We start from the raw sequence: 15,929 nt of genomic DNA on the forward strand, positions 1-15,929 counted from the left end.
GGGGCAGTACCGGGTATCAGACTCTCGGGACCTTGCACTTGCGAGGCAGGCACCAGAACCACTGAGCTAAATCCCCGGCCCGAGACTTGAGTATGTATACATGACTGAGAAGATCCATACTTACTTGATCGTTGGCTCACTTTCTTGTATAGAAAAAGTAGCTACAGATGAGATGATATAATTACTTTTCATGTAAGTCATGGGCATTTCAGGCTCCTTTACAAGTTACTGAAATGTTGGGATTTCTAAACGTGGAATACCAAAAGCTGCATTAGGAAAAACTTTAAAATATTTAGGGTTTTTATGCTGGATGGGGTGATGCATGCCTGTAATCCCAGCACTCTGGAGTTTGAGGTCATCCTGGGTAGCAAAATCCTCTCAAAAAAATTAAGGTTTTCGGGGTTTTTTTTTGGAGGTTTGATTTATCAAGAAAACAATCATTTCTTTAACAGAAAATAATTCTGAAGCTGGGGCATCTGGCTTTGCTGCTCCTGGACCTACCTGGGACCGGGGAGCCAATTTGAAGGACTACTATTCAAGAAAAGAGGAACAAGAAGTAGAAGCGGTAAGGCTCCCAACCTGATTTATATCTCTGGAAATATAATTTGGGACTTAGTCCATAGCAAGGTTTAGGACGAGTCAGTAATAGTTTGATGATTTTTTTTTTTAAGTGGTTAAGACTACTTGTTAACAAAAGTCACCATAACCCCAAACTAATGTTTAAGTCTGGTCATTCAAATTTCCTTTGGGGGGGAAAAAAGTATTTTTAGCTAGGCTTGGCAGCATACAACTATAATCCTAGCACTCTGGGAGGCTGAGGCAGGAGGATTGCAGGTTCTAGCCCAGCACGCACGCACAATTTACTCAGCGAGACTGTCTCAAGGAATGGGAATGTTGCTTGAGGTGAAGACCCTGGGTTCAATCCCCAGTACTGTATTAAAAAAACAACACTTGTTCTGGTGGTAGTAAAAGTTCTCTTTTGTTGTATAGCAAATATAATTGTCTTAGAAAATCTTTTGAGCACTCTACTGTGTGTGTGGTTTGTTTTTTTAAGCCAGGGTCCCACTGTGTAGTGCAGGCTGGCCTTAAACTTATGTAGCCCAGGCTGACCTCGAACTAATCCTCCTGCTGCAATAAAAATATCTTAATAGGACAGCTTATTTTTCCATTTAATAAATTTGAAGTGTTAAGGCACAAAAATTTGTTAAACATTTCATTTAAACAATTCAAATACAGTACCTTAACTATAACTTATTTAGACAATGGGAGCTTCAGGTACATTAAAAACTGATTCTGGTTCAGTTTTGAGTAGGACTAGAAACAACTAAAAACAGTTTTTGCCATATAAAAGGTAGTACAAAGGATACTGTAAATTCTAGTACTTTAAGAATGCATAATGAAACTATTAAGTGCTCACTTCGGCAGCACATATACTAAAATTGGAACGATACAGAGAAGATTAGCATGGCCCCTGCGCAAGGATGGTACGCAAATTCGTGAAACGTTCCATATTTTTACTGGATAAAGAAGATGTGGTTTTTTTAATAAAATGGACTGCTACTCAGCCATGAAGAATGAGAAACTAGAGACATTTATAGCTAAATGGATGCATATTGAGGCCATACTCTTAAGTGAAATAAATAGGACACACGTGTTAATACCTAATAGTTTCTCTAATGTGAGAAATTGAAAGTGTAAATAAGGATGAAAATGATTAAAATGAATAATTGATAATTTGAAATAGGAAAAAAGGTCCAAGGGTTTGGGGATGGTGGGAGGAGAAGGGGAAAGGGAAGAAGGGAAAGGAAAAATTATGAGGAAAAAAAAATGGAATCAAACTCTGTTTAAATAGGGAAGGGTGGAGGAGGTGAAGGGTGCACAGGTAATGGGAGAAAAAATAAGAACTAAGATACATCATGTTCTGGTACAAACACCCAATGATAAATGTAAATGTATTTTATACCTAAAATGTACCGTAAATATGTATATAAATTTTAAAAAAAAGAAACTATAATTAGTGCAGCCGAATTTCATTATCATTGATTCCACAGACCCTAGAGTCAGAAGAAGTGGATTTAAATGCTGGGCTTCATGGAAACTGGACCTTAGAAAATGCTAAGGCTCGTCTGAACCAGTATTTCCAAAAGGAAAAGATCCAAGGAGAATATAAGTACACCCAAGTGGGTCCTGATCACAACAGGTTTGCTTGTTTCGCTCTTTTCTTTCTATAGTAAGTTAAGGTTGCTCTGATAATCATTGTTGAATGTATTCTGTTTTTGTATATGTTACCTGGTTTATTATATGGATAGATAGTGAGCTGTGAAAAGGCAGTAAATGACATTGTACAAGAATTACTTTTGGCTTGTAATGTGTAGTTTACTGTGGCTTTCACATAAGAGTGCAATGTTAGCTGTTAAGTTCTGCCCCCCCCCCCAAAATTGGGTAATGCTAGGCTTTTAAGATTCTCATTTGAATTGGAAAGCAAAAGTTAACAACCACAAATAGTGGTTTGTTGCTAATTAACTTAAAATACTAGCCAGAGGTGGTGATTTTATTCTGTATTGTTCCATTAGAGACAGTTCTAAGTAATTTTTTAATGGGTCAAGTTAAATGTGTAAGTTTCCTAGTCTGAGGTAGGTTGTGTTGTATCTAGATCCAAATTTCACTCACTTTGAAAGTTGCCAGCTCTCTTTAAGAATCCTGTTAAAATTTAAGGACTGGAAAGTTGAAAGACTGCTTCAATCTTTGTGTGTGGTTTAAATTAGCAAACTCTGGTCAAATTAGCGGCATTTTTTTTCTGTTAAATTTGTAGAACTGAATATAAAGGGAAGTTATGGGACAGTATGTTTCTCAGCCTGCTTGTTCTTCCTAAGAGCATTCCAGGGTGTAGTAATTATTACTCCCAGGAAGGCTCATATGGATTAGACTTTTCTGGGGGCCACCCTATTTTTATTGGAAGAGAAGGGGAAGTTTTAATGGAAACATTCTGGATGATTCTATTTGCTGTCCTTAATTGGAATTACTCAAATTTGAAAATATTTTCCTCGAAAATCAAACTATTCTCCTTTGGTTGCATTTAGCAACCCTAAAATAATCACTACTAAAAATAAAAATTTGATACTGGTCAAAATGATATTCAGAGCATGGCTCCTCCTGCTTCCCACTGTTTTGTTCAATCCTGAATTCTCAACTACTGTACTTGTGTCAGACTGAAAATCTCAAGTTACGAAGGAAATCTAATTATTGATTTGTTTTCTTTAATATTTTGTCCTGACCTGATTGGGCTTAATAGCACTTAGTGACTTTAAGAACACTAATATATCTAAGTGTGCCTGAAGCTCATTGTTGCAAACATTTTTTGCTATCAATATTTTATCATTAATTTCTGATACAAAGAATTCAGGATATGATAATGTAGGAAACTGAGACAGTTGCGGGAGCTGGGACAGCATTGCTCTTTGTATGTCTTTTATTGAAAGGCATAACAGACAGCAACACCAGAGGTCTGTGTTCATACACACATGTGCTGCTGCTTAGGCTGAACTAAGCAATCACATGGGAAACTATTGTAAACTGATTTCTGGTGTCGCTGTTCCCCCTAGGTGGAGGAGAATGAGATTGAGTGCTGACTTTAAGCCTGGCTGAGAAACATACTGTCATCGGTGTCATTAATGAAAGGGTGGATGTTGTTCCCCTGAAAGCCAGTGGCCTTTGACCCCTGAAGCCCCTGTGCCTGAAGGTCAGTTCACAAGAGGTATAGGAAGGAGTCTAACATTTTTTTTTTAAGCCTCGCCTAACCTTTTATTTTACAGCGCCAAGTTAAGCTTAGATGTACCTGAGCAGTGCAAGGACCAGAATGCATGTTTCAAAGGGCAGTTTTTCCCTTACTAAATCCCTAAATTTATTCCTTAGAACCTACCAGCAGTTTTAGCTATAATGTGATAAAATGTGTTTTGTTCTCTAGGACCTGATTTAAGTAAATGTGATATTTATAGTTACCACAGGCTGCTTCCAGCTGCAGGGAAATATTGGAACTCTTATCTCAGGAGCTACTGATACAAAGTGTTTACACATACAGTTTTAAGAGATTTGTAGTCATTAATGGGTGTCCTAATTAATTTTAAGAGTTTTGAGCCTACTCTATTTCATGGCTCCAAGCTAAGCCGAAAATTCCTTCTTATTGAACATGTAGTTATTCGGGCTCCAATCTTTGGAAAAAGAATAAGTAAATAGAATCTAAAACTGTTTAACATTTTCTTTTTTGAACAGTTGCATCATCAGCTTTGATTATACCGTTTCATGCCATGTTATAAATTTGAAGTTTACGTACTTTGTTCTAGGATTGGACAGTGATGCTTAGAATTTATTATTTTTATTTTTTTGCCTAAAGCAGTTGGAAAGCCTACGCTAATTGGGAGACCTACAATTAGTAATTTCTAAGAATAAAATTCCTAACCTTGTTTATATGTGTTTTTACAGGAGCTTTATTGCTGAGATGACCATTTATATCAAGCAGCTGGGCAGAAGTAAGTGTTTACTGCTTCCTTGGTGCTCTGCTTCTTTTATATACAGGAGAAATCTTCACAATAAGGTCTTGAGCCACATAGATATACACTATGTCACCCAGAAAGCACATGACGTAACATTGTAGGAGAGTGGTTTTGGTTTTGTTCTGGTTTTTATTTTTGTGGCTCCAGGGTAGCCTCAAAACTCCGTGTAGCCTCTGTAGCCCAACTGGCCTTGAACTCCATTTGCTGGCCTCAGCCTCCTTAGTACTAGGATTACAAGGCTATAGCAAAGTTTCAAATTTATTTATTTCGTTGTGAAGGGTTGACAGTTTTAATCTGTAAAATCAATAATAGAAAAATTAACAAGAATTATAACAAATTTGAAAACAGCAACAGTATTCCACGAACTACACTCAAATGAGGGCTAGGTAGTTGAAGCTTACATTGAGCTAAAAGAAGGGACAGAATTTTAGGCTTTTGGGTGGGAATGAACTGGCAGCAGTCTAGGGAATGGGAAGACAATACACAATAAAAAGTTAGTGCCAGGTGTGGTGGTGCACACCTGTAACCCCAGCACTTGGGAGGCTGAGGCAGGAGGATCACTGGGAGTTTGAGGCCAGCCTTTGCTTCATAGTGAGTTCAAGACCACCCTGAACTCCATAGTTAAGACCCTGTCTCAAAAAACAAAAGTTGTTGGTGCAGATGAAGTCTCTGTGGTCAGATGTCAGATCTCAGTCTGTCTTTCTCCTGTGAAAAGGTTTTTCTTCACAAAGAGGAAATTATGGAAAATCTTGTTTATATTCGCTATTTAATTGATGTAGATTTTCTTTATAGAAATAAATTGCTTTTACAAAATAGAAACCTTTCAAGTTACTTTAATTCTGTCTAGTTTCTTAATACTGATAATTGAAATATGCCAGAGAAATGTATTTTGAGGTTGCATATTTGGGCTTTCAAGGATATTTTAGAATATTAGTAATTGCATGAAATAGAGGCTTATTCTCCAGTTTATGTGTGAAAAACAATCATACTAAGGTGATACTTCAAAGCTCAAGTAATGATAGGATGATTAGAAATCTGCTAGTTTCTGAGAACTTTAAAATATGTTTTCATCTTTTTATGTTAAAGGATTCTTTGAGTTTGAAGGGTTTTTTTGTTTTTGTTTTTTTGGTACCAGGGATTGAACTCAGGACTTTGAGCTTGCAAGGCAGGCGGCAGCACCACTGAACTAAATCCTTGGCCCTTTGAGTTTTAGATAAAGGTTGCTAAGAGGAATTTAGAAAGGAGTAAGTCAAATTACAGGATTATTAGCCTACAAGGACTGTCTAAAAATAGTCACAAAGTCAATAAGTAAAGGTTATCTTTAGGAAACACTTAAGGAATAGATTGAGATTATTAAGGAAGTTCAAAAGCTCATATGATGCCTGTATTTTTTATTCTTAGGCACTAAGTGTAAGGTTGTGTTATGCTGGAAAGATGAGGAAGTACCCCTGTGTACCTGGTTTTGTTACTAACAAGTATTGAATGATCTTCAATAAATTACGTCACTGGGGTTCAGTTTACTTAACCGGAAATTTAAAGATTTCCTCCAGTCTAAGGATTCTGCAGTTTACACTAATGATTTAAGTTTAACGTAGAAATTTTCATGATGGAGCCAACTTCTAAATGGTTCATCAGGAGGTGATGTTGAATTTCTTATCCTAGACTGATTTTTAAAAGTTACTTTGAGCTAAGGCAGGAGAATCACACAAGTTTGAAGCCTGCCTGGGCTACACAGAGTTCAAGGCCAACCTACACTGCATAGCAAGACTCTTTGTTGCAAAAAAAAAAAAAAGTGGATGAGGAAGCATCAAGGGAAAGAGGATAAAGGCAATCTGTCAGCCCACTGACTGGATGATCAGGGTTAGTTTGATTAAGCAGAAAGCCTTTTTTATATCCCTTCCTTGCTTTATAGGCATCCTAAAACTGAATGGTGTGGTAGGAAAGGAAATTTTCTATTATATATTAGTGTTTTCTGTAGTTAATGTGAGGGATGATAGTTTCAGCGTAATGCTGGAGTCAGCAGCTGTGTCCCTCTGGCCAAATCCAACTTACTGCCTGTTTTTACAGGTAAAATTTTGCTTTAATACAGCTACACTCCTTCATTTATGTCAGGGCACATAACATTTTGTGTCAAAAACCAGATAGTAGATACTTTAGGCTTTTTAAGTAACCGTATTTTATTTTTACAACTCATTTTTCCTCCATGGTACTAGGGATTGAACCTGAGGCCTTTATGTGGAGGAAAGCCTCAATCTTTGAGACAAGGATTCTCTAAGTTGCCCATAATGGGTTCAAACTAATGATACTACTGCCCCAGCCTCCCACAATATCATTTTTAGTTGCCAGGCCTATAATTTGTATGGCACTAATTTAAGTTTTGTCACAGTAGGGCAATCATAACAACCCCATGGCTTCTAGAGCCTTACTTATTTTACTCCTTTTTTTTTTTTGTCCTGCAACAGGGTCTTGCTATGTTGCCCAGGCTGGCCTCAGACTCCTGGGCTCAAGCCATCTCCTATCTCAGCCTGCCGAGTAACTGATTCTGTTCATACCCCATTGCAGCTATGAAATACTTACAAATTCGGCCCTCATTTTTTGGTTTGATTTGGTTTGGTTTGGTTTTGTTTTTTTGAGCAGGGTCTCACTGTAGTTCAGTCTGGCCTTGAACTCATTATGTACCCCATGCTGACCTCAAAGTCACAGTGATCCTCCTGCCTCAGCTTTCCTGGACCTGGAACTATTAGCTTTTATTGTAGAGGTTTTCTGACCTATGGTCTGAATAACCACTTTGGACCCAGTTCCTTTGATTGTTTTGTTTTTAGACTCTTCAAAAGTTTTATTTTCTTCTCATTTTAATGTCAGACTTTTTTCAGAAAGTTTTGTTTTCATCCTGTTTTAATTCCAAATAATGACAGCTTCGTTAAAATAGGTTGTTTGCTTTCATCATGTTGGTTTGCATTTTCATATCAGCCTGTAATCCAGATAGTTGGTTATTTATGTTAATAGAATTGCATTTGGTTAATAAATACAGTGAAAAGGAACTAAGACCTATGGCATATTGGTCTACTTTGGTACTTAGGTGCCTGTTTGTGATGTTTCTTTGTTAAAGTGATTTGTTCTTCCATCTTTGGTAATCCTGACTTTATCTTACAGGAATTTTTGCACGTGAACATGGATCAAATAAGAAATTGGCAGCACAGTCCTGTGCTTTGTCACTTGTCAGACAACTCTATCATCTTGAAGTGATCGAAGCTTACTCTGGACTTACAAAAAAGAAAGAAGGAGAGAGAGTGAGTCTTTAGATTTAGTATCCTAATAAGATATTCTAAGATACTATTTAGCATGTATTTGGCTATAGACCATTTCTGTGCCTTGTATACTGTGTTCACAGTGGATGGTGAGTAAATAATCATTGAAACCATTCTCTTAAAACTGACTCTGCTGATTTAGAGATACTTTATTATAGTCTTAGTGTCAAGTGTATGCAGTTAGCCCCACAATAGTAAATTTGTACTCGTGTGTTTTACATGATTTTCATTATTCTTTCTCTGTAGGTGGAGCCTTACAGAGTTAATATCTCTCCAGATTTAGAGCATCAGTTGATAAATGTGATTCAAGAGCTAAATCTTGAAATCATACCTCCAGTAAGTATACAGCTTTTTACTTTACCTAAAATGGAACTTCTCTGATTAAATAAGCAACTCATACTATTTTTTCTTTTCTTGTTTTTGCTTTGTATGTTTTTAAATAGCCTGTTGATCCTTCTATGCCAGTTATATTCAACACTGGAAAACTGGCCCACTTTGAACCATCTCAACGACAAAACCAAATAGGCGTGGTTCCTTGGTCACCTCCACAATCCAACTGGAATCCTTGGACTAGTTGTAACATTGATGAAGGGCCCCTGGCTTATGTGAGTACAGTATTTTTGAGATGAACAGTAGTATTTTTGAGATGAACATCCTGTTTCACATCAAAACGTATTTCATTAGTATGCCTAGGCAAGAAATGGATTTTGATTGAGTTTGCCTTCTCATTTTACAGGCTACTCCAGAACAAATAAGCATGGATCTTAAAAATGAGTTAATGTACCAGCTAGAACATGATCAAGATTTGCAAGCAGTAAGTCTGAAGTATTTAGATATATGGTTCTCAGGGATTCACAACATTCTAGAAATGTATGCGTAAGGATAAATAGTGAATATTTTGACCTTTATGGTAGGGTAGATCAAAAATATTCACCAAATTGGCAATTTTAGTTAACTCTGAGGACATCTGCTATGAGTTGAGGTCTTGAGAAGAAATTTCACTTCTTAATGTAATTTAATATAAATAGACTTGGGTTAGTAATTTCTTGATATATATTAGATAAAACATCAGTTTTATGTATTTATGTTAATATTGTATAACAAATGTTAAAAAGGGGAACATACAGAATACTAACAAAACTAGGAAAATAAGGATGTTTGAAAATGTAGTTCTATCAGATAATATTCTTTAAAAATGTAGTTAAGCAGTTCAGTTAGAGATATTAAAAATATTCTTTTAGGGCTAGGGATTTAGCTCAGTGGTGTGGCCCCCTGCCTCGCAAGTGCAAGGTCTCGAGTTCGATCTCCAGTACCAAAAAAAAAATTATTTTATGGGAAATGCTTTGAGTATAACCCAATGGAAAGTTTTTGTTTGTTTGTTTTGGTGCCAGGGATCGATCTCGGGACCTTGAGCTTGCGAACCAGGTACTGGAACCACTAAGCTAAATCCCCAACCCTATGGAAAGTTTTTATAGATAAATTTCCTAAAGAATTCAAACACTTGCTTCTAATGTAACTATTAGTAGAAATTTGATGCATACACAACTTTCCTAATACAGGTCTTGCAGGAGAGAGAGTCACTGCCTGTGAAGAAATTTGAAAATGAAATCCTGGAAGCAATTAGTCAAAATTCAGTCGTCATTATCCGAGGGGCTACTGGATGTGGTAAAACCACACAGGTTCCACAGTTTATCCTGGATGACTTTATCCAGAATGATCGAGCGGCTGAGTGTAATATTGTAGTAACTCAGGTAAGTAGCAAGTTATGAGGTATATGGACAGAGTTGGAGAGATGGCAGTGCCTACAGGCCAGGCTATTGCATAAATCCTTTTCTTCCAATATCACACACTCCTAAGCTAAACTGGACGATGACCTAAAGAGAGTCTTTGGAGTTAGAATGAAATTCAAGAATGAGAGAATTCTTTCTTCTGCATTTCACATCAAAATAATGGCATTCTCTATCTTAACACATTAGTATTGAGTAAAAAACTAGTCTGAGCAAGCATAAATAAGCCAGCAAAACAGGTAATGATTAACTTTACTGATTCCAGGTTTTGTTCTAAACAGATTTTTTTTTTTTAATACATGTGAAGTTCATAATGACCAAAGGTGTGAGTAATATTTTATTTAGTAATTATCTTTCAATAAATTAAACCCCGAAGAAAATACATGTTAACTCAGAAAGTGATAGGACTAGTATTCAGATGTAAGAGGCCTTAAGGATTCTTACTGTAGGAGTGCTGGCAAGTTTGTCCCAGTGCTTAGGGAAAAACAGTAGCATTTTCAAGCATTCTTGGCTTAAGCTATTTCTCTTTTTGACTCTTAATTTGTACTTCTGGTACTTAGAAAGATGACATTATCAAAAGTCACATATCGCCTCAGATAGGTTCAGACTTCGACATAGAAATTTTTTTTTGGTACCAGGGATCAATCTCAGGACCATGCACTTGCCAGGCAGGCACGGTGTCACTGAGCTAAATCCCTGGCCCGTGACATAAGAATTCTTAAGTAGGAGAGCATAATCAGTATTTGAGGAGGGTCATGAACTTTGAAATATCAAAAAATGTGCATTTTGTGTTAATGTACAAAGCATATTTCTGAATTAGAAGTATATTTTTTAAGGATTGTTTTATGAGAGTTAGATTTTTTTGGCCTGAAAAATTACTGAAGGGAATGAGTATTAATATCTTTATGATGACATTTTAGGCTTGAGAAAATACATCTTTAATTCAAAAACTTTTTTAAAAGTTTGAACTGCTCCAAAATTTGCAACTCCTTAAGCACAGACACACCAACACAATGGAAAATTCCATACCCTGCCTTATCACAGATTTCAGTAATAATACAGGAACTCTAAAAATACTGTATAAAATTACCTTGAGGTTTTGTATTTCAGGTATATAAGGAAAGTAAATGAATTCCTAGATTTCACATTAAGTATATGCAAATATTCTAAAATTCAATATACCCCAAGGATTTTTGTGTTTTTTTTTTTTTTTTTTTGCAGTGCTGGGGTTGGTTTTTTGTTTGCAGTATTGGGCATTGAACCTATAGGCTCTGCACATGCTAGGCAAGTTCTCTACCATTAAATTATATCCCTAATCCCTATTCCAAGCATTTCTTTTAAGGGATACTTAACCTAATCCTTCACTTTCTTTTTTTAATGTCATAGTACTCTTTGATTTCCCTTCCTGTACCCCAAACTGGCTGTGAATCTTTCTGCCTTAAAGTGGAAGTCCAACCCCAAACACTGATCCAACAAGACGTTTCTTGTTTTTAATCCTTACCCAATCTTTCTGGAGGGAGTACCTTTTTAAGAGGGCACAACTTCATAAACTGTAGACTTGAGTTCTGTTCTTTTTTTTGTTACTGGGGATCAAACTCAGATCCTTGTGCTTGCAAGGCAGGCAGCGGAACCACTGAGCTAAATCCCTAGCCCGATTCTGTTCTTTTTTTGAAACAGGGTCTCACTCATGTAGCCAGGCTTTCCTTGAACTCACTGTGTAACCCAGGCAACCGTCGCACTTCAAGCAGTCTCCAGCCTCAACCTCCCTATTGCTGTCATTACAGGCGTGTGCCATACACGCCCTGCTTGAGTTCTTTCTGTTTTTCCTTTGTGCTGCGCTCTCCCTTTTTTTTTTTTTTTTTAAAAGACAGTGTCTCACTATGTAGTTCAGGCTGGTCTTGATGAACTCACTGTGTAGATAGGGGCTGGGGATTTAGCTCACTGGAGCCGTGCCTGCCTCACAAGTACAAGGTGTCCTGAGTTAAATCCCTGGTACCGAGGGGTGGAGGGGACAAAAAGAAAAGAACTGTGTACCTGAGGCTGGTCTGGAACTCAAAGTGATCCTCCTGTCTTAGCCTCCCCAAGTGCTGGAATTACAGGCCATGCGCCACCATGTCCGGCGTCTCTCCATTTTTAAACCAAACCATTTCAGGTATATAGGGAGAAAATGCAGTTTAATAAATGAGCTAAAGACAAGTGTTCTCATTCACAAATTGTTTGCATATGACAGGATGATAAAAAAGAATCCCTGCTCAAGTGAGAAGCGCTTTTTCTGGGCCTAACCTGTTCAACCCAGACAGAATCAGCTTTTGTGTTACAGTTTTCAATATTGTGGGGTTGGTTGGTTTTTTTCTTTTTCTTTTTTTTGAAACAGGATCTCTCTTTGTCAGGCTAACCTTAAACTCACTGTGTAGCCCAGGCTGGCCTCAAACTTTCGGCAATCTTCTTGCTTTGGCCTCATGAGTGCTGGGATTAAAAGTGTGCACCACCATGCCCGGCCTTAATTTTGTGTGATTTGTTAACTAGTTAATGTACCTTCACAAATAATTTGGACATTTTTGGTGGTTTTATTTGTAAAATACATAGGTACCTGGATATATTTTTAACATTGTACAACAGTGAGCTTCAGAGTAGGTGTTGGGCCAAACATGTTACATTTGAGTATAAAAATACCTTTTATGGGCCGAGGGTTTAGTTCTTGGTGCCGCTGCCTGCCTTGCAAGCACAAGGTCCTGAGTTCAATCCCAGGTACAAAAAAAAAGATTTTATTTGCCAGACGTGGTGGCACATGCTTGTTTGTAATCTCAGCATTCTGGGACACTGAGGCAGGAGGATTGCAAACTGAGCAACTTAGCAAGATCTTATCTTAAAATACAAAAAGACCTGAGTATACAGCTCAGTGTGAAGACTGGGTTCAGTCGTTTTTAATTCCCCCAAAGAAAAAAAAATAGCTTTTATTTACCCACTAAGTAATTTGGGGGGGGGGGCGGAATAAAGCCTCACTGTGTATGTAGTTCAGGCTGGCCTTAAACTCCAGTGATCCTTCACTTAAGCTTCAGCCCCCCTAATGCTGGGATTACAGGCATATGCTACCACGCCTGGCCCTGAGTGTTTTTGTTTTATTTCTTAGATGATAGAATTGTGGACTTGAAAGACACTTAAGACATTGATTCCATCTTTTTACTCCAGATGGAATGTTTTAGTAGGTGCTTCTCTGACTCCTGCTAAAGGATTTCTAGTAGCATGGAAACATACTGTTTAGCAAAACAATGTATTCTGATTTTGGGTTGATGACTGGTTCTTTGAGACAGGGTCCTGGTATGTAGCCAAGGCTGGCCTTGAACTTGCAGTGATCCTCCTGCCTGAGCCTCGTAAGTGCTGGGATGCCTGCTCTAATTTACTAGTATAAAAAGTTAATCATCTTTATTAGATGCAAATATTACAAGTTAATGTCTCATCAAGAAGCCCCTTTCCCCTTGGTGTAAGTTTTCACCCAAACTCACTGAATTCATCTGTGCCTTTGGGCTGTCCACACCTAAGACACTTAATACTCGTAATGTTACATCCAAAAAAAAAAAAAATAGTTTTTTTTTAGATGAATTGTAATTGTTAGGATATAAATCAAGCATGTTAAATTAATGCTTTGATTACTTTAGAAATCTATACTTAGGGTTCTATGATTTCTCAATATAGCTTTTCTTCCCTCATAAAATAAACTTAGACCTTAGTGAAAATAAAGATAATGGAGGCCATCTCTATTTTTTAAAGTGTCAAGCAGAAATCTTAAAAAGTATTTTATTGCAGCCTGGTTCCATAATGGACATTTAATCCAAATGAGAAATGCAAAAGTAAAGTTTTAGGACCTTTCAGAATGTGGAGATTCCTCTTCAGATGGAGGTTTGACATACAAGAAAATACATAGTTCTGGGTAAAAAGTAGATTGTAGAATACTGTAAAAGAACAGTTTGGGACATCTCTTCAACCTCTTGGGATATAGAAAGTTTTCCTCAGAAAAAAACTTGAAACAATGATATGACCAAATTAATGGTATTTTTAAAAACCATATATACACCAGTTATTTCGTCTAATTTAGTTCATTTCTACCCACTGACTGTATCATTGGAAGCCCTAGGTTTACCTTTGCCTTCTGATTATTGGCTATAAATATGTACCTTGGGAAAACTTTTTTTTTGGTACCAAGGATTGAACTCTGATCCTTGCGCTTGCAAGGCAGGCAGCAGAACCACTGAACTAAATTCCCAGTCCAAAAAGAAAAATCAAAGTCCAGTTATGTAGAAGGAATCAGTTTGGGTATTTAATGTGTACATTTATTTAGTCTTTAACAAGTTCTGGCCAAGTTGAACTCTTATTGATACATGCATGACTGCGCAATTGGGTGGCTTGTGCCACCCAATTGGTAAAAACAGATCTAACCACCTTATTGCTCTTTTTAAATAATAAAATTAGTTAAGTCTATAAATGGACCCAAGGAACAACAAAGAAATAATAGAAAAATTTGCTACTGAGCTTAATAATTTAATTTTTTTTTTTGGTACTGGATATCGAACTCGGGTCCTTGTGGCTTGCACAGCAAAACCACTGAGCTAAATTCCCAGCTGAGCGTAATAATTTAGTCATGAAATAATAATGATTTTTTTTTTTTAGCATTCTATTTAACACGTGAATTAATCTTTTATTAGACATTCATTCCCAATTAGGATATTTTAAAAAAATAGCAAAGATCAGGTTCCGCATGGAGTAGAACTACCACGAGGAGGTTATGGTGAGGGGTACATATAGCTTTCCCGTTCACACTGCCCGCTCTTTGGTGGTACTTTTGAGTTTCTTTTTGAAAAACGATAATAGCTGTTGGCTCACATTTGAGTTTTTTTTTGAAAAATGATAATAGCTGCTGGCTACCTTCTGCTCATACCTTTTTTTGGAGGGTGTTTGGAAACTACAAAGATAGCAGATTTGGAAGTATTTCCAAGGTGATAAAATAATGACTTTGTTCTAGTAGCACATGAACATCTTTTTTTTTTTTTTTTTTTTGGTACCAGGGATCAAACTTAGGTCCTTGTGCTTGCGCAGTAGGTGGCAAAACCACTGAGCTAAATCCCGGGCCCAAGCACATGAACATCTTAAAAGTGAAATTATTTGAAGTTCTGAAAGCCAGCTTTCAGTAGAAATCCTAAAAACTAGAGAAAAAACAATCAGAAAAGGGATGATGGTAGTGTTGAGCATTTACTTGTAGCTTATGGAATGCAAATGACTTCTGAAAGAGCCCAGATTACTTTGTTGATTGTATTTTGTTCCTTTAAAGGTACGTCCTTTCCACATCTGCTGACTTCACACAGGTGGCAGAACTTGTGGTGTACAGAGCTCCTTTATTATTCATGGTCATGTCGGTGTGGAGTACTGATTCTGTTCCTGAGTTGATGAATTTGATACTAGTGCACATGTAAAGTGTATGGTTATTTGTTTGTTTAGTTTTTTGAGACAGGGTCTTGCTTTCCAGTTCAGGCTGGCCTTCAGTTTTGTAGCCTACATCAGCATCCTAAGTGCTGGGATCACAACCATGTGCTACCATGGCCTGGCAATATGTATTAATATTTACACAGCCAATCTAGCTTACAGGAGTTGAACCTTCAGAATTTGTGTATAATTTCTATAAAATTTGCCTATTTAAAAGCTGGAATTAGGAAGAAATTCAAGAAAATGGTGTCATGTCTTAGAAAAATTCATAAACATTTCTGAGTAAGGTGCTTAGGTATGAGTGCAATAAAAAGCTGGCATAGTTAAGTCAAGGTGGGTTAGCACAGACAATATTACAAACTCAGAAAAATTATACAGTGTGTTCAACAAGGTTTCTTTTCATCTCTTGCTTCCTGGGTAGGATAAATATGAATTGGGTATTTCTAAATTAGGAGTATTACCAGCCCCATACCCTATATACTCTAAGGGACCCTCTTGTGTATGGAAATGTTTTGTATTAGGTCAAGAAATAATGACTATTGAAATTCGATTTTTTACTCCCCCCCCCAATAAGTTTATTGGTACATTTTAGGTATAAAATACAGTTACATTCATCATTGGGATCTTGTACCATTACATGAGTATCTTGGTTCTTATTTTTTTCCCCTTCCCCTGCCCTCCCTTCACCCCCTCCACCCTTCCCTATTTGCAAAGACTGTGTTTCAATATTTTTCCTTTTCTCATATTTTTTCTTTTCCCTTTCCTTTCCCCTACCCCTCCCACTTCCTCTGCTCCTTGAGACCTTTACA

General features: G+C 37.1%; 1 protein-coding gene and 1 non-coding gene across 3 annotated transcripts in view; both read left to right on the plus strand.

The window, feature by feature from the left end:
- Positions 1–15,929, plus strand: part of Dhx9 (DExH-box helicase 9) — a 51,904-nt gene that overhangs the window by 7,467 nt on the left and 28,508 nt on the right. Inside the window, exons 5-12 of one of the 2 annotated variants that reach the window (XM_004862822.3) lie at positions 453–565; positions 2,052–2,200; positions 4,480–4,526; positions 7,704–7,840; positions 8,105–8,194; positions 8,302–8,463; positions 8,595–8,672; positions 9,418–9,609. In XM_004862822.3, the coding sequence (XP_004862879.1) occupies positions 453–565; positions 2,052–2,200; positions 4,480–4,526; positions 7,704–7,840; positions 8,105–8,194; positions 8,302–8,463; positions 8,595–8,672; positions 9,418–9,609 (968 nt within the window). Of the gene's footprint in view, positions 1–452; positions 566–2,051; positions 2,201–3,602; positions 3,740–4,479; positions 4,527–7,703; positions 7,841–8,104; positions 8,195–8,301; positions 8,464–8,594; positions 8,673–9,417; positions 9,610–15,929 lie in introns of those variants that run through there. The other variant, XM_004862823.3, reaches the window with a different exon arrangement.
- LOC147823128 (U6 spliceosomal RNA) lies at positions 1,410–1,516 on the plus strand. Its single transcript, XR_015444603.1, has one exon. It is a non-coding gene; the product is annotated as a U6 spliceosomal RNA (small nuclear RNA).

Source organism: Heterocephalus glaber, unplaced genomic scaffold (genome assembly GCF_053883595.1).
Source record: "Heterocephalus glaber isolate CG9 unplaced genomic scaffold, H.glaber_assembly_v1.0 deba00001600, whole genome shotgun sequence".
In the NCBI taxonomy this organism is placed as follows: Eukaryota; Metazoa; Chordata; class Mammalia; order Rodentia; family Bathyergidae; genus Heterocephalus; species Heterocephalus glaber.